Raw genomic sequence first — 22,786 nt, 5'->3', positions numbered from 1 at the left:
AGACTTTTGTTTCGTATTGTTTTGTTTGACAATGTTTTTATTGGTCTTTTGTTTGTTTACTTTGGTTTCAAATTTTTGTGTGTTTTTCTTGTTTTTTGTTTTGTTTTGTTTTTTAAAGAGAGAGAAAGAAAAGGTGTATAGTTGGGTAGGTTGGGAGGTGAGGATAATCCGGGAGGAGTAGGGGAAAGGAAGCTTGTGATCAGAATATATTATGTGGGATTTTTTTTTTTCAATTAAAAATAAGACATGGCCGGGTGGTGGTGACACACGCCATTAATCTCAGCACTCAGGAGGCAGAGATAGGCAGATCTCTGAGTTAGAGATGCGAAGGTCCAGAACACAGCCTTTCTGCAAATTCTACTGGTTAGATAAGCAGAGGCATGACGGATGGAGGAGATGTGGGCAGAGGACTTCCGATAGGAACTGTCGCTGCTTGTTTGTGGAGGGGTGAAGGGATTTGGGAGAGAGAAAGGAAAACAGCAGATGGTGAGGGACCCGCAACTGCATAACTTTCGGGGTTTTACTGTAGTTAGAGCAGGATTCCGGACGCCAGGAAGGTGGTTTGGTAGATAAAGCATTGTCTCAGATGACTGATAAGGGCTGAACAGGTCTCTCTACCTCCTTCCTTCTGGTCCCAGCCGCTGGATTCCAAGGTTTCCTCTAGGTAAAATCTGGCGTGGGCGGAGCAAGGCGGCCCTAGCTAAAGCTGGGCCGGGCTGGGCTGGGCTGGGCTAGCTCCTTCGGCCTGGAGCACAGCGGTGTGTGTGGAAGGGACCTCCGGAGCAAGCTCAGCATGGTGGAGTTCGCACCCCTGTCGGTGCCATGGGAGCGCAGGCTGCAGACTTTCGCAGTCCTGCAGTGGGTCTTCTCCTTCTTGGCCTTGGGTAAGAGGGTAGGTCTCATGGGAAGGGCCGGGCAGCCTGAGCGGGAACACAGGATGCTTGAATAAGAGAGATTCAGAAAGGGGTTTTGCTGGGCTCAGAGCTCCTGTGCAGAGAGGTTCCTGGGGTCTGCCAGAGTCTTGTGTGGGTAAGCAGGAGCTCCTTTATCTTGGGAAAGCTTTAGTTTTTAGGATTGGGGGCGGGCAGTTTCCCCCAGGCTCTTGCTGAGAGCTGCGGAGGGGCAGGGAAGCATCCAATGCCGGGAAAAGCAGCGCTCTCTGCGTCCTGCTACTCGGACCAGGAAGCTCTCCGTTTTACCTTTCAGAAAAAGGCAGGTGGAACTGAGGCCAGGAAAGAAGGGACCAGCTTCAGCTTCAGCAGCTGCATGGTGGGAATGTCGGCGTCACCCTACGGGGTCTTTGTAGATGAAGCGTAGGGAGGTGGGAACCCCAGGCAGACCTGGCCTGCCTCCTTAGGTGTGGATATGACCCCTGATCCACCACACCCCACTGATGTGTGGCTGCATTCCAGCTCTGCTGTGGACCAGGAAGAAAGAGTGGCAGGGAGCTCACGTAATCTCCTTTGCTGGCAATGGACTGGGGAAAGGCTGCGACCTTTGAAGGACTGGAGTTCATCCTGGGTCCAGATACTGCTGGCTGTTTAAATTATTCACATGCTGGGTGCTGGGTACATGTTAGTCTCTCTCTCTCTCTCTCTCTCTCTCTCTCTCTCTCTCTCTCTCTCTCTCACACACACACACACACACACACACACGCGTGCACACACACACACATGCACGTGCACATGTGTGTACATGCTCCCTTAGGATCACCTCACAATTCTTCAGCTATAGGGTTCATTCAAGGCCATCCAGGACCCTGCCTCTAGCACCCTTTTTAATTGGTCTGCCTCTCTATCCCAGGGTTGGTAAACATTTTAAGTACTTCTGGTAGGCAGAGCCAAGCAGAGAAATGGCATACTTGAAAGGCCCAGCTGTAAATCAGGAGCCTGGTCCCTGTTCCTTCCAGAGGAAGAAGGGCTGAGGGGTGGGCAGAGGGCACTGGAAGGAAGTGTAGCTATAGAAAATAGCTGATGGGCACAGAAAACAGAGGGCAGGAGGCCTAAGCCTGGTGCTGGCTTGGGTCAAAGGGCACTGAAGACCGAGAGCCACAGAGGCCATAACCACATTCTCTCAGGGGCTGAGGGGCACTAAAGTCAATCTGCCACCTGTGACCTTGAGGGGAGGCATATGTCTGACTGAATGAGCTCACCCCATCCATGCAGCCTGTGGTACCTGCCTGGCCCTGCTCTTACACAGACCTAGCAAGACCACGTAGTATAGGACAGATGCCAGGGCTCCCCTGAGCCAGGAAGAGCTGAAGAGAAGCAAGGAAAGGGTTCTGGGCTCTTCCATGGCAGGAGTGGGTGGTTTTACCTTATCCTGAGGGCAAAGGAGAACCAGAGACCCAGCAGGGAAGAAGTGGTAAAGTCCAACTTTGTGATAAAGGTCCCTGTGCCTACGGTTGAGGTTCTGCTGTGTGTGGGGATGAGGAGATCAAAGGGAGGGCAATCGAAGTCTATACCAGTAGTCACCAAGTCAGGGCTCATGGGTCAAAACCAGCCCGGGTGTTTTGTTATTTGTTTGTTTCTTTTTTTGTAGTCTAAGATCCAAGAGTTTCTGTCATTTCTAAAAGATTAAATTTTAAACCGCTACTCAAATGCTTTCATAATGTCTTCTAATTTGCATCTTACAAGTTCTAAAATGTCTAAAATACTTGCTATCTTTTCTCATTTTGTTTCTATGATGATGATGATGATGATGATGATGATGATGATGATGATGATGAAGGAATGGCTTCAGAGCCTTGAAAGCACGAGGAGCTGAGTTTGAGTCCCACAACCTCTGTAAAAATGTCAAGCATGATTATTAACCTATGTTCCTTTTAAGTTATTTATTTCAGAAATTTTGTTATAATAACAGCAAGTTGACTAGCACCAAATGCTAAAATCTTTGCCTCAAATAACTAACTCACCTATTCTCCGTTTGTGTTTATTGATTTAACATGTACACATAGTTCAGTATATATTCACTTATACATATTCATGATTGTTGTATCTCTTTATGTTATATTTCTTTTTACCAATATATGCTGTTACTTATTTCCTTGAATTTTTTTTCAAGTCTTCACTTGACTTTTTTACCTTAGATTTTAATCATATTTTGTTACATAGTTTTCTTTCCCATTATTGTCAACTAACTCTAACCAATATACTTTCTATATAATTTCAAAAACTGAAAAAAAATAGGAAAAAAATGTCAGGCATGGTGACACATACTTGTAGTCTCAGCACCGGGGAGGCAGAGTCAGGAAGATCCCTGGCTCTTGGTGGCCAGCTAGCCTAGCCTCATAGGTTAGTTTCAGGCTAATGAAGGGCATCATCTCAAAAGGAGGTAGACAGCCCTCTTCAGGTTGACATTAGGGTTGTCCTCTAGCCTTCACACACATGTAGACACGTGCATGCACACATCCACCCACAAGTGTCACCACATGAACATACACAGGTGTCATATCAGAGATGAGGGGGAGGTGGGGTAGGGCTCCAAAAATGTACTCCCTAAGGAGGTTTTAAAGAATAGTGAGGGTGGGGCTGGGGTGACGATTCCATCGGTAAAGGTTTGGCTAAGTTGGCTGCATAAACACCAGGTGGGGTTGGTAGCCTGACTATAGTGTCAACACAAAGTAAGCAGAGACAAAGGATCCCTAGAGCAAGCTGGCTAACTAGTCAAACCCGTGAGTCCTGGGTTCAAGAGAGAGAGAGAGACCCTGCCTCAGCATCAGAGTCATAGATAGAAAAAGAGAGAGGTCAGAGAGTGACAGGGGAAGACACCTCGTTCCTCCACAAGGGCACCTGAACACACGTGTGCCCACATGTGAACATACATCCACACATACATGCTTACAAACCACGAATACACCAAGAGAAAATACAATGTGAGTCTAAGCCTGCCCGTATTCAGCTTCCCAGACAGGGCAGTCTGAAGGAGGAAGAAAAGACTGTGTGATCTGAATGTCCAGTTCAACTGGACATATGGGATGTATTTTGCACAATGGCATGGAGTAGCTGGGAAAGTCAATTAGGACCAGACTCCAAGGGCTCAGGCCCAGAGTCAAATGCTTTCCAGATGGGCTTGCTCATTGCTTCTGTTTCTTTTCCTCTCTCATGGCCCTCTCATGGGAGAGCAAGATCCTCCAGTGTTGGCCTATGCTGTTCTTAGCTGGTTTTGTTTTATATTTGTTGAATGAGTGAATGCCATGCATGGGCCAAGCACTGACTCTCAGGTTTTACTGTTAGCTTGCTACGTGACCTTAGCCAGTGTGCATACCCCAAGTCTCTAAACAGTAGGGGTTTGAGAAACCTCAGGCTTTCCTGTGTTCTTTCCCCTTCTTTGTTTAATCTTTCCACTCCAGTCTCTTCCCTGTCTCTCCGTAACTATATATTCTATTTCCCCATCCTTGGGAGAACCTCCCTCCTCCCGAGTCCCTTACTCTATACTTAACCTCTGTGGTTTTAGGAATTGTAGTCTGTCTACTGAACGTTTCAAAGCTAACATTCACATAGAAGCATGTATGTATTTGTCTTTTTGAGCTTGGTTTACCGCATTCAGTGTAATTTTTTTCTAGCTCTATCCATTTAGCTGTGAATTTTGTGATTTCATTTTTCTAAAACAGCTATTAATATTACATTGTATAAACTTAACACATTTTCTTTATCCAGTCATCTGTTGATGGACATCTAGGTTGTTTCCAGTTTCTGGCTATGATAAATAAAACAGTGATAAACACAAACAACCAAAAAAGAAACCTCAGGCTAAACTGGGCATCATGGCCCACACCTCTGATTCCAGCACTTGGGATCTCTGTCAGTTTGAGGACAGCATGGTCTACATAGTGAGCTCCAGAACAGCCAGACCATTTTCCAAAGATGCCAAACCAAAACACAAACGGCAAAAGAAACTGCAGGCTTGGAGAGATTGGCTAAGGGAAGCAAGGGCCACCTCCCTAAATCACCAGACAGACCCCGCCTGGCTTGCTGTTAGCAGGAGGAGGGAGAAGTCTGGGAGTCAGGATCGCCAAGTAGGAGCTTTGTGATCCAGGGGAAAGTGCTCCTGTTTTCTCCTAAACTTTGTTTCTTTTTTCTGTCTGCAAAAGTAACTCATTCAAACAACATTTGAACCTTTAGGTAAACCATAATCCTCCCCTCCAGGTAGTAACTGTTAATATTGAGTTTTTTCTTCTTGAGAGAGGGTCTTATTAAGTGGGAGACACTGCAGAGACTTTTGGTTGGTCCAAATGGAAAGAGCTGTAGCTGAAGTTTTATTTATTTATTTACTTACTTATTTACTTATTTATTTTTTGACATTCATTTCCAGTGCCTTTATTTTAACTTAGATTTAGACACTCTTCTTTACATTTTACCTTTTGGTTCTTGGGGAGTGCATGCATGCGTGCATGCCGAATTTTCATCACAGATTATGTATCAATTATTTATGCTTCTATGTGTCCAAAAGTCTATGTATTTTTGTCTTTATATAATTCTTTTTAATACATTTTTATTGATACTTATTGAGCTCTACATTTTTCTCTGCTCCCCTCCCTGCCTCTGCCCTCCTCCATTCCACCGTCCCCCAAGGTCCCCATTCTCCCAATTTACTCAGGAGATCTTGTCTTTTTCTACTTTCTACTTCCCATGTAGATTAGATCTATGTAAGTCTCTCTTAGTGTCCACATCGTTGTCTAAGTTCTCTGGGATTGTGGTTTGTAGGCTGGCTTTCTTTGCTTTATGTTTAAAAACAACCTATGAGTGAGTACATGTGATAATTGTCTTTCTGTGTCTGGGTTACCTCACTTAAAATAATGTTTTCTAGCTCCATACATTTTTCTGCAAAATTCAAGATGTCTTTATTTTTTCTGCTGTGTAGTACTCCATTGTGTAAATGTACCACATTTTCCTTATCCATTCTTTGTTCAAGGGGCATTTAGGTTGTTTCCAGGTTCTGGCTATGACAAATCTAAGCTGCTTTTTTTTTTTTTTTTCGAGACAGGGTTTCTCTGTGGCTTTGGAGCCTGTCCTGGAACTCGCTCTGTAGACCAGGCTGGTCTCGAACTCACAGAGATCCGCCTGCCTCTGCCTCCCGAGTGCTGGGATTAAAGGCGTGCGCCACCATAGCCCGGCCTAAGCTGCTTTGAACATAGTTGAGCACTTGTCCTTGTGGCACGATTGAACATCCTTTGGATATTTACCCAAAAGTGGTATTACTGGGTCTTGAGGAAGGTTATTTCCTAATTTTCTGAGAAATCGCTACACTGACATCCAAAGGGATTGTACCAGCTTGCATTCCCACCAGCAATGCAGAAGTGTTCCCTTTTCCCCATAACCTCTCCAGCATAAGTTGTCATCAGTGTTTTTGATCTTGGCCATTCTTACAGGTGTAAGATGGAATCTCAGAGTTGTTTTGATTTGCATTTCTCTGATGACTAAGGCTGTTGAACATTTCCTTAAGTGTCTTTCAGCCATTTATATTCCTCTGTTGAGAGTTCTCTGTTTAGGTCTCTACCCCACTTTTTATTGGATTATTTGTTCTTTAGATATTAAGTTTCTTGAGTTCTTTGTATATTTCCGAGATCAGACCTGTGTCTGATGTGGGGTTAGTGAAGATCTTTTCCCATTCTGTAGGCTGTCGTTTTGTCTTGTTGACTGTGTCCTTTGCTTTACAGAAGCTTTTCAGTTTCAAGAGGTCCCATTTATTAATTGTTTCTCTCAGTGTCTGTGCTGCTGGGGTTATATTTAGGAAGTGGTCTCCTGGGCCAATGCATTTCAAGTGTTCTTCCCACTTTCTCTTCTATAAGGTTCAGTGTGGCTGGCTTTATGTTGAGGTTTGTTTAATGGCTCAAAGATGTGCAGCATTCTTTCATGCTGCATTTGTTTAACTCTGTGAAGCTGTGTTACTGTGCCTGTCTAAAACACCTGGTTGGTCTAATAAAGCACTGAGCAGCCAATAGCAAGGCAGGAGAGAGAAATAGGCAGGGCTGGCAGGTAGAGAGAGTAAATAGGAGGAGAAATCTAGGGAAGAGAGCAAGGAGCAAGGAAAGGAGGCAAGGAAGGCACCGGGGGCCAACCACCCAGAGGCAAAATGGATAATAAGTTAGAAAAGCTGGCGAGGGGCTGGAGAGATGGCTCAGTGGTTAAGAGCATTGCCTGTTCTTCCAAAGGTCCTGAGTTCAATTCCCAGCAACCACATGGTGGCTCACAACCATCTGTAGTGAGTTCTGGTGCCCTCTTCTGGCCTGCAGATATACACACAGACAGAATATTGTATCCATAATGAATAAATAAATAATTTTTTTTTAAAAAAAAATAAAAGCTGGCTAGAAACAAGCCAGCTAAGGCTGGGCATTCATAAGTAAGAATAAGTCTCTGTGTGTTTGAGAGTTGGGTGTTGGGCCCCCAAAGAGTAAAAAACAAACCCAAACCAATAACTACAGACGCTACGCTCTCCAAGTGGACTTCACAGCTGGGTCTGGCTTTCCTCTAAGACTCTGAAGGCTGGGGATATAGCTCAGTTGGTAGAGTAACTGCCCAGCATGTACAAGGCCCTGGGTTGGACCAACACTGCACAAACCAGGCTTGGTGGACACCTATAATCCCAGTACTTGGGAGGTAGAGGTAGGATTGGAAGTTCAGTCATCCTTAGCTGTCCAGGGAGTTTGAAGCTAGCCTGGGATAGTTGAGGCCCCGCTTCACAAGAAAAACAACAAAAACAAGCCAACAGAAAGAATCCAGGGGCTGGGTGTAGCTCAGTGCTAGGGAGAGCCCTTGCCTAGCATGTATGGATCCATGGGTTTGATCGTGATGCTAAAAGGGAAAACTCAGCAAATAAAAGGTGTTGCCCAGGTGAGGTGGGGTAGCAGTCTGTGGGAAAGATGGGGTGTGGCCCCTTCTATGGGAAAGATGGGGTGTGGCCCCATGGACCCGCTGCACCCAAGATGACCAGGATTTGCTTGCCACAAGGGTGACAGAAACACAGACAAGAGAGACATCTGCATCTACCCTGGTCCTAGCCTTGCAGTCCCCAGGGTAACCAGGCCATGTCCCCGTGACACACAAAGCAGAGTGGGCTTGGAAAGTCTGGCTGGAGCCCTGGCCACATAGGAGGGTAAGGTGGCGTGCCAGCTCACAGAGCTGAGGCCAGGCTGAACTGTCAGGCTGTGCCTTGCAACAGTTGGACACCATGGCAGGGCCTTAGGATGGAGTCTGGGCTTAGCTTTGACTGAGAGTGGACAGAAAGGGGGCCGGGAAGAAAATCGTCTCCTTTTTCCCTAGGGTTCTCAAAGTAGAAGGCAAAAGCTAATTCGACCCATGGCTCCATTTATAGAGTGTGTGCTGAAGGCATGTAGCCTTCCTGAGGGGTAAGGGCAGTGTAGGTGAGACACCTGGTGTAGTGGAGGAAGATGACTTTAGACCGGGCCCCTTGCCAGTGTGACTGTCCTGATATGCGAGGCGTGGAAGTTAGTTCTCTCCCAGTGGTGTGGGCCGGACGGGGCAGAGCTGCTGGCATGGGGGCATAGTCAGGGAAGAACTAAGTTGGTGCTGGGACTGCCTTCCTTGCAGCTCTCTCTCTCTCTGCTCCTCTCCCAGCTCAGATCTGCATCGCCATCTTCATAGGCCTCCTGTTCACAAGGTTCTGGCTTTTCTCTGTCCTGTATGCCACCTGGTTGTTCCTGGACTGGGACAAGCCGCGCCAGGGAGGCCGGACCATCCAGTTCGTCAGACGCTGGACCATCTGGAAGTACATGAGGGATTACTTCCCCGTCAAAGTGAGTACTGGGCTCCAGGGGTCCAAGGGCCTCTGGGCCACTCATCTCTGTGAGCACAGGGAATCTGCAGAGCAGAAGGCTGGCTGGGAGACAGGAACCCGAGAGGCCTGTGGAAGAGTGTGGTGTCTTTCTGGCCATGGAACTCGGGGCCAATATGGGTACTGATGTATAAATGTGTCTTGAAGGGGATATGCATGTTTTATAGGGACAAAGCCAGCAGCAGTCAAAGTTCTGGGTGAAAATGATAAGCAACAGGTCTTAAGAGACCCACATTATCCTTGGCAGATGGGGGACCCAAGGGTGAGACCCGAGCCGCACAGCGAACTCTCCTATAAACTTAATGCTTCTGTACTGGTATAGCACTGCCTCAGAGTCCATCCTGCCTTATCGCTGGCAGGCTGTGTGTTCTTAGGCAGGGCTTGGCTCATGCTGGCTTCAGTGTCTCTAAGAATCAGCAAGCATTGTGACATCTCCTACCTTGAGTGTCCCCAGATCCTGGCATCTTTGATTCATTGCCCTTTCAAGTCAGGTCATTGTGAACATGTGACCTTGGACGTGAAGCTTGGTCCTGGGCGGAGCAGATTCCTGAACGGGAATGAGGAGATTCTGGGGCTCCTTCAGTGGGGTATAGACAGACACAGCTCTGAGAAGCCCAGGCAGGCTCCCTCAGTGGGGTATAGACAGACACAGCCCTGAGAAGCCCAGGCAGGCTCCCTCAGTGGGGTATAGACAGACACAGCCCTGAGAAGCCCAGGCAGGCTCCCTCAGTGGGGTATAGACAGACGCAGCCCTGAGAAGCCCAGGCAGGCTCCCTCAGTGGGGTATAGACAGACACAGCCCTGAGAAGCCCAGGCAGTGCTGTTTTACTGATGGGATAAAAGGGCCATGGGAATGCAAGAGGCCAGGCCTGGGCACTTGGAGCGTGGCTTATGGAGCTCGATGGACTAGATCCTAACCTACATCTGCCACGTAGTGGGAGTGTGAACTTGAGGTGGGTTGCCCAGTCTCTATGCTTCTGTTTTGGCATATTTAAGATCGAGATAACTGCATAGTGGTACACACCTTTAATTCCAGTACTTGGAAGGCAGAGGCAGGAATTTCTCTGAGAGTTTGCAGCAATCTTGGTCTATGTAGTGAGTTCCAGGACAGCTAGGGCTGTGAAGAGAGACACTGTCTCAAAAACAAGCAGACAGAAATGCCGTTGTATGCCTTCCTGGACAGTGTGGATTCCAACAGACGGTGCAGACAAAGTCTGCAGACAGTCTTAGTAATAGCTCCTCTCACACCAAGTCACCAAGTCAATAGGACACTGCCTGGATCCCGGACACTCTGACCTTCACCCCCACCCGACTTCTTCCTCCCTGTGTAGAGTCCCGCCTCTTCCTTTGGTCCAGGACTCCAGTCCCCTGCTATCAAAGGGGGATGGGTGGAAGAAATAGGCCCATAGGGGTTGAACAACTTGCTTGCATCATGGGAACTCCAATCAAGGATCCTACCCTGTGCCCTTCTGAGAGTCCTGAGGTCCCACAGGGGCTGTCATATTGGGTGACAAAGGCATGCAGGAGCCCCTAGCTCTCTAGAAAGCAGGGCTTCCAAGGAAAGACACTGGCAGGGAGTACAGAGGAGCTAACAGAGACTGTCACTCAAGGGCATTGAGCATCTTAGTGTCAAAAGAGTGTGAACCTCTACCCTGGGGACCTGTAAGTGACATCATATCAGAGCCAAAGGAAGCCTGGTTAGTTCTGGGTTCCGTCGAGTTTTGCTCATTCTGGCTCTGGCTTCCTTTCGTGGGTTCTGGGCTCAGCAGAAGAGAGGCTTCCTGCAAAGTGGACCCCACAGGCAGAGGCCAGGAGTTTGTCTAGAGACCTCCTGAGCCCCTGGGTCAGGGCTCTCAGTGCGACCAAAGCAGAAGCTAGCCTGAGCTGTGGCTGGAGAGGTGGTTCAGGTCAGTGGAGCCCCCTAGAGGCCGCTTCCCCAAACTGGGATGGCTAGCTGACATTTTCCAGGTCCCAGAAGCCCCTGAACTCTGGAGGACCTCTGAGTCTTCCCACTTGGATCCCTGGTAGCAGGGCTGGCAGAAGTGATAAGGAGGGGCTCCTCGGTCTTCTTGATCTTTCCACAGCCAGGGGGCTCCCCGCCTGATGTGCAGAAATTCGAGTGTTGTTACCTATCCCAGGCTCAACACAGAAGTACCAGCCAGGGTCAGGCGGTACCAGTGAGTGGCCAGCAGAGAGAGAGATGAAGTCTCCTAGGCTGTGCCTGGCTTAGAAGAGGAGCCAGCAGGAGAGGACTGAGTGTATCCTGCAGACTTCTTTTCCCACTGACCTCCCAATCCCTCTCTTCTGGGGACTTTTCTTTCCCAGTTTTGCTGACCCCTCCCACCCCCATCCACGAGCCTCTGCATCAAATGTGGTCTTCTTCTGATGACTTTCAAGTTTTGTTTACTAAGATTTTTACAAAGTAGTTTCCCAGAGGTGGGGGTGGGGGTGGGCATTATGGCTGTAGCTGTACCGTGGAACTTTCCCAGGTCATCTTTACTGCTTCCCTAAGAGCTAATGATGAGGAATCGGGCAGTTTGTGTAGAGGAAGCTGTCCCTATCACGTGTGTCCTGGGCGTCCCCGTGGAGATTTCATCACCCAGAATAAACACTCTACACAGGTCAGGACCTTGGTAGGGACCACGATCTGTGACCAGGACCATGACCCGGGGTCAGGGAATGCAGCACACACCACACTGCTCACGGTCAGAGTCAGCTCGTTATAACCCCACCCCTGTCCCTGCCCCTGTCCCTCCCAGTTAAGTCCCTTCCAGCGGGCTTTCTCAATCCCTACTGATAAGTCCTTGTTCTGGCCGTTCTCACTCCTGGCAGCTCCCTACTGTGTGCTAGCACTACTGTCTTCTGCTGTGACAACCAAAGCCCTTAGTGAGAGCTGCTACTCCAGAACCGTGTTCTGGGTCCTCAACTTCCCCCTCTGACTCATTCCTCCTTCCTTGGACCTTAAGTCCAACCAAGAACCGCTCCTTTTCTGTGTTCTGCTTGCTCCCCCCACCCCACCCCGTTATCTGTGCTTGCACGGTGCCCCATTCCCCACCACCTTTCACACAGAGCTCCGACTTGGCTTTGCATTTGGAGCCTGGATGCCTGGGCTCAGGCTGGGCTCTGATCCTTCAATAGCTGAGAATGATCACGGGTCTCGGTTTCCTCCTCTGTACACTGGGGTCACTGTTACCAGAACTGCGCTCACAAAGTGAGTTGTTGTGTGTGCTGTGCCTGGCACGAAGTCGGTCCTGGGACCGTCCGTCCACTCAGACACACTTTTTCCAGCTGCGTGTCTCCAACTCTATCACGGTCTCAGTGGTAAAACGTACAGTATTGTATGGACCATAAAACACACCTTCAGTTAGGATTGTGGGGTGCATCTTTGCTAACAGGACAGCGGCGACACCTCCCTGACAGGCGTGTTGTGGGTTCCCAGGAGGCCAAGGAAGAAGAGGGGAGTAGGTGACATGACCCGATCTCTCTGCAGCTCCCCCAGTTCGGCTACCAGGAGGGTAGGGTGGCCGAGCAAGGTTGTTGAAATACGCAAACACATTTCAAGATGTTTCGTTTGGAAGGGGAATATAGCTCAGAAATGAGGGAATGTATCCGTCGATGTCAGTGAGCATCAGCCAGATGACCCCATGGAGTGGCAGGCAGGTGAGGCAGAGAATTTAACTGAGAATCTCGGGAAGCCAAACCTGGACCCAGAGCCACATGGGGGAACTACAAGCAGCGGCAGATAGAACCCCAGCCTTTCCTTCATCCAACCGTCTGGCTGCGATACAGGGAAATTGCTCCAGGCCCTAACTATATACACGTGCCTACCCAGTCAGCCATATACACAGGCATACATATACATACACACTTGCACAATCCACACACCCAAGGAATAGGCTCTCACCCCCAGGGCCAGCACCAGTTGTACTGGATCAAACCCTGTCTTCCTGCCAGGTAATCTAGGTGCACAGTAGGGCCCTGAACCACTTCCCTGTGAGAACATCGATCTGTTTGCCCTGGGGCAGTTGAGTAGGCTGCTGATGCAGGAGCCTGGGGGAGGGACCCTAGAGTCCTGGATTTTGCAAGATTGACTAGAAAGTTCCAGAGCTGGTCCCGAATGCCCTTCGTCCCAAGGCAAAGGCTTTCTGGATCCGTCCTGTGCTCTCTGAAGGAGACGGCAGGTCTCAAATCCAAGTCGCCCCTGTGGTTTTGGGCAATTCTCCCATTCTCTCTGCACGCATGTGCTCATTTGTGCAATGGTGTCATCACACTAAAAGCCGGTCCCTAGGGCTCTGGTAAGTGTTACAAGCTAGCAGGACTGCTGCTTCGTGTGCCCTGAAGGAGCCAAAAGGAAGGTGGACTCTGGAGCGTGTGAGCCGTAAGAGGGTTGAGAAGTGGTGTGACCGGGTGGAGTGAGCTGAGCTCTAAGCTAGTATCACGGTGCACTCTGTGACGGTCGGGTCTTCTGTGCAGGCATGGAGAAGGACCTTGCAGTTAAAGGTAATATTTTAGGACCTTCCTTCAGAACTGAAAACGTTCACACACGCTCAAGCCCACGTGGTTTGTAACAGCCAAAGAGTAGAAACCACTCAAGTGCTCATCCACTGATAAACAGAATACAGTCTGTCCATGTGGTTGAGTATTATTTGGTCATAAAAATAGAACGAAGTACTGACCTGTGACACAGCATGAAAGAGACCTTGGGAACACGCCAGTAAGTCCAAGAAGCCATTCGCCAAGGTCATATGTGTGTGGCTTCCTTTAGACATCGTCCAGAACAGGCAAACACAGGGAGCTGAAGAACAGATCCGTGGTTACCAGCGCTGGGAAGAAGCAATGAGTCATGGATATGGGTTCCCTTCTGGAGTTGGGAGTCTGCGCTAGGGTCGGTGGTGATATTGCACAGCTGTGTCAAAGTGTGCTTGATCACACATTTTCAAAGCCTGGACCTCATGGTATACAGGTGACACCGGTGAAAGCTGAGTAGCCCCAGAGTCCAGTGATCTGGCTGCCCCCCTTTTCTCTCACCCCCGCTGCCCAGTACCAGACCCAGCCAGGATTTCTCCAGACACCCACAACCTTGCTCAGCCACCCTACCCTCCTGGTAGCCAAACTGGGGGAGCTGCAGAGAGATCGGGGCACGTCACCAACTCCCTTCTTCTTCCTTGGGGACCTACAACAAGCCTGTCAGGGAGGTGTCACTGCTGACCTGTTAGCAAAGAGTGACTGACACCAGGGAGCCAGGAGTTGGCACAGCCCTCATGAGCTCCTAGACCCCTAGCTTAGGGCTCTCTCGCCTGCGGTGCAATCCAAGTGAGTACAGGATTGGGTTGGAAGTGTCTACCTTCTGAGGAAGCTACGCCTGCCCCTCCCACCGACTTTCTTCCTTCGCTCCCTCGTTCTAGTCTTCCTGAAGCATCTCCTCTCTCCCGTCATGTGTGGAGACACGGTAAGCAGGACACACAGAATCTAAGCCTCACAGGGAACAGTTAGCACAGAAGATACCAGTAGAAAAGTGCAGACTGGGCCTCGGCGGGACCACAGTCACCCTCCAGTGCACACACTTGCATGTGCGCGTGTAAATACATGTGCAAATGCCAGCTCACTTGGCCCCCATCCTCACCGGGATATTTCTCTATACACAAATGCTTTGTTATCAAGGGTACAGTTGTTCATTTATTTATTTAAAATAGGAATGTGTTCTTGTTCAAAATTCAAGAGAACAAGAAAGCAGATGTGAAAGACTCCATTTTAGGGCTGGGGAATGGCTCCGGCAGTAACACGCTTGCCTCACAAGCCTGTAAAAGTGCCAGGTTGTAATGTTCGCTTTAATCTTGTCACTTCCACTCAGTTGCCACGTCCTGCACACTATCCTCCTCCTTGCTGTTCACTTACAAGCTATCCTGGCTTGCTTCATACTCTCCTGTGGTTGTATCCGTTCTGTCTGCCTCATCCCCAGTTTTTCCAGACAAGCCCTGTTGGTGGATAAGTTTCTGATATCAGCTAAAACTGATGCGTCCATAAATGGCATTTTTTTGGGGACAGCATTCAACCAGAGTGCAGACAATTCTGTTGGCTAAATCCCTCAGCAGTGGAACCACTGGGATGAGAGATCTGTTCTCTTCTGTCTTTTCAAAATTTTCCAATTGTTTTCACAGAGATGTGAACGTTAAATAGCAAGCGTTGCCATGTATGGAGCAAAGGATGAATACCCTGGTAGCCTCCCGTGTAAGCACTTGGGTGAGTGAGCTAGAGCTCTGACCCTGCAGGGGTTTCCATAACTTCCTTGGTCCCCTTCTGGGAAGGCAACAGCCCCTCTGCCTGGGACTTCTGAGTCCTTGCAGAGCCCTATGGTGCTTTGGAGGGTTTTGGTGGACTCTGTGTGGTGAGAGGTTTTCAGAGGTCAAGCCAAGACCAAGGACAGGAGGATGGAAAACTCTGCAGCTGGCGTAGGCAGATAGGCTTAGGGCCCCATTTCCACCTCCAGGCTGCTGAGGCCCGAGAGGCAGCAAGAATCCTCGGGGAGGCAGCCTCTGGGAGCTGCCGCTTGCTGACAGTATGACCGTTCACCTGGCAAAGCTTAGCCAGTGGAAAGGGCTACCCGTCTCCGGGAAGGTGCAGAGTCCCTGCCACCCATCCTCCCAGGAAGCCTCCGGCACAGGGATGCCAGGGGGAGATGGGTGGCTTTTAACTCCCGTAGCTGTGGCTCCCAGAGCACAGGGCACTGAGAAGCAGAGACAGGTTTCTGGCAGAGAGGAAAGGGACTGGTCCCACCTACAACATGGCCTTCAGCCATGATCTTTGGACTTGGCTACCACCCAGGCTGAGGTGTGTGTGTGTGTCTGTGCATGCATGCATGTGATGGCCCAGGCAGAGGGGTCTGCATGTGTGTGTGTGTGCGCGTGTGCGCGCGGGCGTGCGCGCGTACGTGTGTGCGTGTGTATGTGTGCATGTGTGTGCATGTGTGTGTGCGCGTGTGATGGCCCACCAGTGGAGATCATAGAACAACCTAAGGAATTGGTCCTTGCCTTCTATCTAATTTGTGATGGGGCCTCTGCTGCTTCTTCCTTGACATGCCAGGCTGGCTTCTAGGGATTCTCCTGTTGCTGGCCCATCTCACTGTAGGTGCCATTCACGCTGTGTATCTGACTTTGACACGGGTTCTAGGAATCCAGACTCAGGCTCTTGTGCTTACGCAGCCAATGCTTTTCCACAGTTAGTGGTCCCTTCAGCCCCCTCCCTGTGTATGTCCTTGTCTCACTTCACCTAGAACTGTTTAGCAACCTATGACTCTTGCTCTCTTTCTGGTGGTAACTCTGGGCTCTCGATGCATCAGGCGTAACCAGTCAGGGTACGTTTCTGCCCTGGCATAGCAGAGAGAGTTAATACAGTTGGGGTTAGGGTCTGGCCTTGGGACAGCAGAGACACTCCCACGACCCACCGGTTCCACAGGACTGGAGCCAGTCTCAGGGCCACAAGCTGTGTCAACGAGATCAAAACCTGATTCTGATCCCTCTTGTGATCACTCACTCCTAGAGTGGACGCGTCAACTTGTCTTTCCAGTGAGGTTGTGATGGAAAGACCCCAGCGTGGCGATGCCCATGTGGCCCTCATATCCTTCCTGTGTCTTCACTAGGAAGACACAGCAACCAAGGCGACTTATAAAAGGAAACATTTAACTAGGGGCGCGCTCACGGTTTCAGAGGGTTGGTCTGCAGTCATCATGGCAGGAGGTATAGCGGCATGCAGGCAGGCATGGTGCTGGAGTAAAAGCCAAGAGCTTATCCTCAAGTCAGGGGCAGAGAGAAAGCCGCATTGGGCCTGGTGGTCTTCTTAGTTGCACACTTCCTCCAACAAAGCCACACCCCTGGTCCTTCCCAAAACTGTTCCCCCTATTAGGGACCAAGCATTCAAATAAATGAGCCATTCCCATTCAGACCTATTGCAGCATCCTACCCAGTAGTCAGGAATTCCAGTCCCTTTTCACTTGAACCTCTCAGCAGAAGGGGCAGGTCTTCCTGGGAGAGGGTCACCTAGGCAGGGGGCGAACATTTTGCCCAAAGCCAGTGCCCAGTCTGTGAAGCCTCCAGCTCCAGTGTATCACCCACGGTCCCACACAACAACTCTCTCTGCAGAAGCATCCAGGGTGTTTAGGCTTTGGAGGCACCTGAGACTCTGAGTCCCAGAGTGACACAAGCCAGTAGCGGCAGAACCAGGACTGGCGTACAGGTTCCGCTGATGGTCACCAGCTTGCTGTCTCCTGCAGCTGATCAAGACGGCTGAGCTGAACCCTACCCAGAACTACATCGCAGGCTTCCACCCCCATGGAGTCCTGGCCGCAGGAGCCTTTCTCAACCTGTGCACTGAAAGCACCGGCTTTTCCTCGCTCTTCCCAGGAATCCGATCGAACCTGATGACGTTGCCTTTGTGGTTCCGGGCCCCCTTCATCCGGGATTACATCATGTCTGTGGGTGAGTCTCCAACCTGGATCCAGGTAGCTCAGGAAGACACGGCTTCTGGGTGAGCAGGGGGATCTGGGAAAGGGCTGTCAACACTTCTGCAGTCCTTCCAAGTACTTGTTTAGCAACAGCAGAGGCTAGACCCAGAGAAGAACTTCCTGTATCGCTGTGCTGGGAAGGACTCAGAGACCCCCAGCTGGTGGGGGTGTTGTTGCGGGAATCCTGGCTCCGTGGACAATGTCGATGGCCTCTTTCTTGGGCTGCTCCTGTCTTCACGGCCCTGTCTCTTCACCTGGTATCTGACCTACCTTGCTCTCTCCCTAGGGCTGGTCACATCAGAAAAGGAGAGTGCTGGTCACATTCTGAGCAAGAAGGATGGCGGGAACTTGCTAGCCATCATCATTGGGGGCTCCCAGGAGGCACTGGATGCCAGGCCTGGAGCCTACCGCCTGCTGCTGAAGAATCGGAAGGGCTTCATCAGGCTCGCCCTGATATACGGGTATGGAACTCTGGGGAATCACACTGTGGGGCTGTTGGAGGTTTCTGTTTTGTTGGGGAGACAGCAAAGATGATTGTAGCTTCCCTTTGGGGCAAGGAGATTCTCAGGCCATACAGTGAAAATCGTAAGTTGGTGCCTCGCAGCCAGGTTTCTAGATGCATTTCCATAAAGGAGACCGGGGGAATCGATGGGCAGGGTGTCCTGGTGTGAGCTCTGAGACCTTTGGGAATCTGGAAGGATGGGGCTGGGAGCTTATTGCCAAACTGCTCACCCATCATGGGAGGGGCATCTTTGAGGAAATCGAGCCAGTTGGCACAAGATTATTATTATTATTATTATTGAAAAGTAAAAATGTTTCATACCCAGGAAGATGTCCTAGGACATTCTGGTCTACCCATGGGAACCTGAAAAGGCTCTCTGGAGGTCAAGGGTCAAGGCATGTCCAGTTCTGGCTGCTGGCCCAGCTGGGTGGCCTTTCCATCCCTGCCTCTCAGGGTGCCCCTATACTCCCTCCCCTGTGTCCCTCTAGGGCGGCGCTGGTGCCAATCTTCTCCTTTGGGGAGAACAACCTGTTTAACCAAGTGGAGAACACCTCTGGCTCCTTGCTGCGCCGTGTCCAGAACCGACTACAGAAGATCATGGGCATCTCCCTCCCTCTCTTCCATGGCCGTGGTGTCTTCCAGTACAGCTTCGGCTTCATGCCTTTCCGCCAGCCCATCAACACCGTAGGTGAGCTGATATGCAGATCAGCCGGGGCGGGTTGCAGGAACAGGGTCTGGATGCTGCAGGGTACTTGAGGATGGGAAATATACGTCCTCATCCTTATGGGGCTCATTCTAGACAGTCCCACACAGCCCCACACAGATAATCCTGCTAGGGGCAGTCTGGAATAAGAGCTGTAACAGACACAGAGGTACTGATGACTGAGTATTTATTCTCAGTGAGAGGTACTGGTGGCTGAGTACTCACTCATTCCCGAGAAGAGACAGCAGGGGACCAATGTTGGACATTGGTTTTTGTTTTTGTTTTGTTGTTGTTGTTGTTTGTTTGTTTGTTTTTCAAGACAGGGTTTCTCTGTGGCTTTGGAGCCTGTCCTGGAATCCTAGAACTAGCTCTTGTAGACCAGGCTGGCCTCGAACTCACAGAGATCTACCTGCCTCTGCCTCCCGAGTGCTCGGATTAAAGAAGTGCCACCACCTCCAGCAATGTCAGACACTCGTCAGTTGCCATACTCCATCTTGGTTTGTCCTAGCAACCTTTGAGGTAGGGACTATTATCTCTAAATGGTATTAAATGAGGCCCAAAGAAGTTAAATGATTTCCACAAGCTCACGTTGCCTTTGAGGGACAGAGCTGAGGTTGTAACTGGGATCTATCTGACCTTCGTTAGGCCGGAGAAGGAGGGTTTGTGATCTGGATGATCTAATGGGGCTTGGGAAAAAAAGGTAGAGAACAGAAATGTTAAAAATTCTATGCCGGGATGGGGATATGACTCGATCGGTAAGGACATTCTGAGCAAGCATGACTTTGACCTCCAGTACCCATGGTAAAACCAAGGCACACGGCCTGGTAGTGGGCATTGTAATCCCAGTCCTGGGGGTAGGGACAAAACAGGAGGATCTGTAGGGCCGCTGGCTGGCAGTCTACTGGTTGGCAAGCTCCAGGTTTAGTGAGAAACCTTGTCTCAAAAAAATAGGAAGCATGGCTGAGGAACATGCTCACCATGCTTGACCTCTGGGCTTCACATATGCTCACATATACATACAAATACATATGTGTACAGATGAAGAATGTTTTAAAATTTATGTGCCAACTAATAATCAATAGACTCTGAATTAGCTCTGGGGGCTCTCCCTGTAAGAAGTTAACATGAGCTTCGGTGTCTAGACTTAGCAAAAGTTTTCAGATATTTGTGTACCTCTTTTGTGTTCTTGGATTCTCATTTGACATTTGTAGAGAGAACTCTGTTCGCTTCAACCCCACCCATCCTCCCATCCACTCCCCATCCACCCATTTGTGAGTAGAGCACAGGTTTGGTAATCCTTGCATTGAGGCCTTGCTGGGTTGGATGGCAATGACCTCATGTATCTGAATGTTGTTGCTACTACTGCCTCTGGAGATATTTCTAAGAGGAAAGTGCACTGCTATCCCAGCCTCTTCCTGATTCTTCCCTACGACCAGGGTGCTTTGCATTCAGTGCATAGGGCAGTGAAGGAAGGCTGAGACACCCCACCCCGATTCCAGAAGTGTAGACACCTCTAATGTTGAATTCTCAGAATCACATACCCCTGAGGAGGCGTGCACCCCCAGCGTTTAAAACCTAGTGCTGCTTACGCCTGGTTACTTGGATAAATTACTCCTTTGAGCCTCATTGTATCCCCCGTCAAGCAGGGATAATGACAGGTTTTGTTTGCCTGGGTCTAAGGGAGAGAACACAAATAAAGAGAATGACTATTGCCCAGCATATTGGAAGCTGGCTACAAGGATACCGAGAGTCTGGAAGTTGAGTTGTCCTAAAACCTTAGAATTCAGTACTTGAGGGTTGGGGAGATAGCTCAGTTGGTGAAGTGCAAGCTAGAGAAACTGCCCAGTACCTATGAAAATAATCTGGATGGGATGGCCCATGTTTTAATCCCAGCACTTAAGAAGTAGAGACAGAGGCTCCCTAGGGTTCACTAGATGCCAGCCTAGCCTAACCAAATAGCCCCAGGCCAATGAAAGACTTGAGTGTCCATAAACACGGTTGATGACATCTGAGGAACAGTACCCGGAGGTTAACCTCTGACCTCCACATGATGACATCTGAAGAACAGTACCCGGAGGTTAACCTCTGACCTCCATGTGATGACATCTGAGGAGCAGTACCCGGAGGTTAACCTCTGACCTCCACATGCATATGCGTGCTTATGAATTTACACTTAAACACACACGTGGAGTGAGGGGAAGTGGGGAGAGTGGGAGATCTGGAATCTGAAATCACGGGAGGAGGGGATAGGAGTGGGACCCCTTGTAGGATGACCACAGGGGTGAGCCTTGCTCCCGGGGCTCCTGAGACTGCAGCGGTGCTCACTCTTGGCCCCTGTCCTCCTCTGTCCCTTGCAGTGGGGAAGCCCATCCAGGTGCCGAAGACACTACAGCCCTCAGAGAGGGAGGTGAACCAGCTTCACCAGCGCTACATCAATGAACTATGCAAGCTCTTTGAGGAACACAAGCTCAAGTTCAATGTTCCCGCTGACCAACATCTGGAGTTCTGCTAAGAACCTCAAGCTGGAGGACAGCTGCATCCGAGAATCTGCAGGAGAGCTGTGATGGGAGGGGACTTTCACAGTCAGCCCAGATTCCTATGAACCCAGCCACAGCTGGCAGGATGGAAGAGGATTTGTGCCTACAGCTGAAGTTCTGAAGTCTCCCTGTCCTTGCTTGGCCTTTTGGCCCATCGGTAGGATAGTGGGAAGGAAGCAAGCAGAGAATGATTGCTGAGGTCTCTACCCATGGTTGTAATGTCGCTCAAACATGACCAAAGGGCAACCAGGGGCAAAAGAGAACAAAATTCTTCTTTCCCCACCCTCAAGAGACGGTGCAAGAGAAGCCAGCACCCTAGGCCTCCCCTGTATTTGTCCCTCATCCTGCTCGCTGGATGTCCCTTCTTCCCCTCTGAGCTGGAGGAGATGTAGCCAATTATGCCCTGGCATCCACCCTATGTTTTTTCCAGACTCTGCATCCTCCAAGCTGTGACATCGATATCAAAGGAGCCCAGTCTTCCTTAGCCACTTGACTATGATCAAGGGTAGGGCTCCTTGCTATCCTTCTGAGTCTCCGTTTCCCCAGCCTTGATGACCTGGGAGCCTCTTCCTCATGCGTTAAAACTAATTCCAGCCCCTGTCTTGGCACAAAAGGGCAGCTTCATACACGTTACTTCAATAAATGAAACAATTCTGTTTTATCTCCCTTCTCTTTCTCCCAACCAATGGGATGGACTGGAGTCTCAGCTTGAGCCCCCAGCCTTGTCCCGTGTCCCCGATCTCACCTCAGAAGCTGGGTCAACAGGTTGTAGAATCCTTTCTCCTGAATGGTCACCCTGAGTTTTTCACCCTGGAAACAAGTAGGAAAGGACATGCCTGTGGGAAGACCAGAACGTTGGAAGTCTGAGGTGATGGCATGGGTGGATGTGTGTCTCCCAGTAGGGCCATACTGTGGCCAGGAAAACCCTGGCTTCCTGGGTTGGAGATCCAGCTCCTGCAGGAGAGCCCAGGGCATGGCTGGATTGGAAGAATGCCTGACTGCCCCTCCTCTGTAACGGGAAGCAGAACCCTTCCATGTAGGTGCAGTTTCTACAATCACTGGAAAAGTTTCCACTGGGATCCCAGCCCAGCCCCACCTATCTCCAGTGACCACAGGTAAATCATCTGCCTCTAAAGCTCAATGTTAGCATCTGACACAAAGTTGTGAGTGGCTCCCAAGCCATGGAGTCACATCTCGCCCTCCGTGGCAGGCTGCACAGTACATAGAAATGAAGAGTTTGGTTACATGGGCACTCGACACCTTCTGCAGGCTCCTGGGATTGAGAAGGGATGGCATGGGACTAGACTCCAGCAGGGTGTGGCTGTGCACGCCTTTAACTCCAGCACTTGGGAGGCAGAGGCAGGTGGATCTCCGTGAGTGAGTTTGAGGCCAGCCTGGTCTACAGAGTGAGTTCCATGATAACCAGGGCTATGTAGAGAGATCCTATCTCAAAATAAAATAATCACATCCGAATGCTGTGGGAACGCATTCTGCTCCTTCAGTCAATAGCCTTTAAGATACCAGCCCACTTGGGGGCGGTCTCTTATAGTTTAAAAAGCAGCAGGAACCGTGTGTGTGTGTGTGTGTGTGTGTGTGTGTGTGTGTGTGTGTGGTGTGTGTGCGTGTATGTCTGTCTGTCTGTCTGTCTGTCTGCTCTCTTGCTTCTGGCTCCCGTTCCGGCTGCTAGACTGTTTCCTGTTTGTGCTCAGAGAACTGTTGTTTAGGACGGTGATCTGTAAGTTTTTCCCCTT

The 22,786-nt window shown here is 49.9% G+C and overlaps 1 protein-coding gene across 3 annotated transcripts; it reads left to right on the top strand.

The window, feature by feature from the left end:
- The first annotated feature begins 732 nt into the window (after positions 1–732).
- Positions 733–22,622, top strand: LOC121458967 (2-acylglycerol O-acyltransferase 2). 3 transcript variants are annotated; one of them, XM_041668412.1, is made up of 6 exons: positions 733–884; positions 8,580–8,758; positions 17,193–17,267; positions 17,580–17,754; positions 18,284–18,483; positions 20,856–22,622. In XM_041668412.1, exons 1-6 carry the CDS (start codon positions 823–825, stop codon positions 21,008–21,010), a joined length of 846 nt encoding a protein of 281 aa, XP_041524346.1. In that variant the 5' UTR covers positions 733–822; the 3' UTR covers positions 21,011–22,622. The 3 variants fall into 3 exon arrangements, with proteins under 3 accessions (XP_041524346.1, XP_041524345.1, XP_041524347.1); XM_041668411.1 differs by having other exon boundaries at positions 17,063–17,267; XM_041668413.1 differs by lacking the exon at positions 8,580–8,758 and having other exon boundaries at positions 737–892; positions 17,063–17,267.
- Positions 22,623–22,786: the final 164 nt, after the last annotated feature.

This window comes from Microtus oregoni, unplaced genomic scaffold, assembly GCF_018167655.1.
Source record: "Microtus oregoni isolate MIOR12 unplaced genomic scaffold, Mior012 000018F_ref0000195, whole genome shotgun sequence".
In the NCBI taxonomy this organism is placed as follows: domain Eukaryota; kingdom Metazoa; phylum Chordata; class Mammalia; order Rodentia; family Cricetidae; genus Microtus; species Microtus oregoni.
Note: the sequence above shows the minus strand (reverse complement) of the source record. Positions and strands in the feature narration are given on the sequence as shown.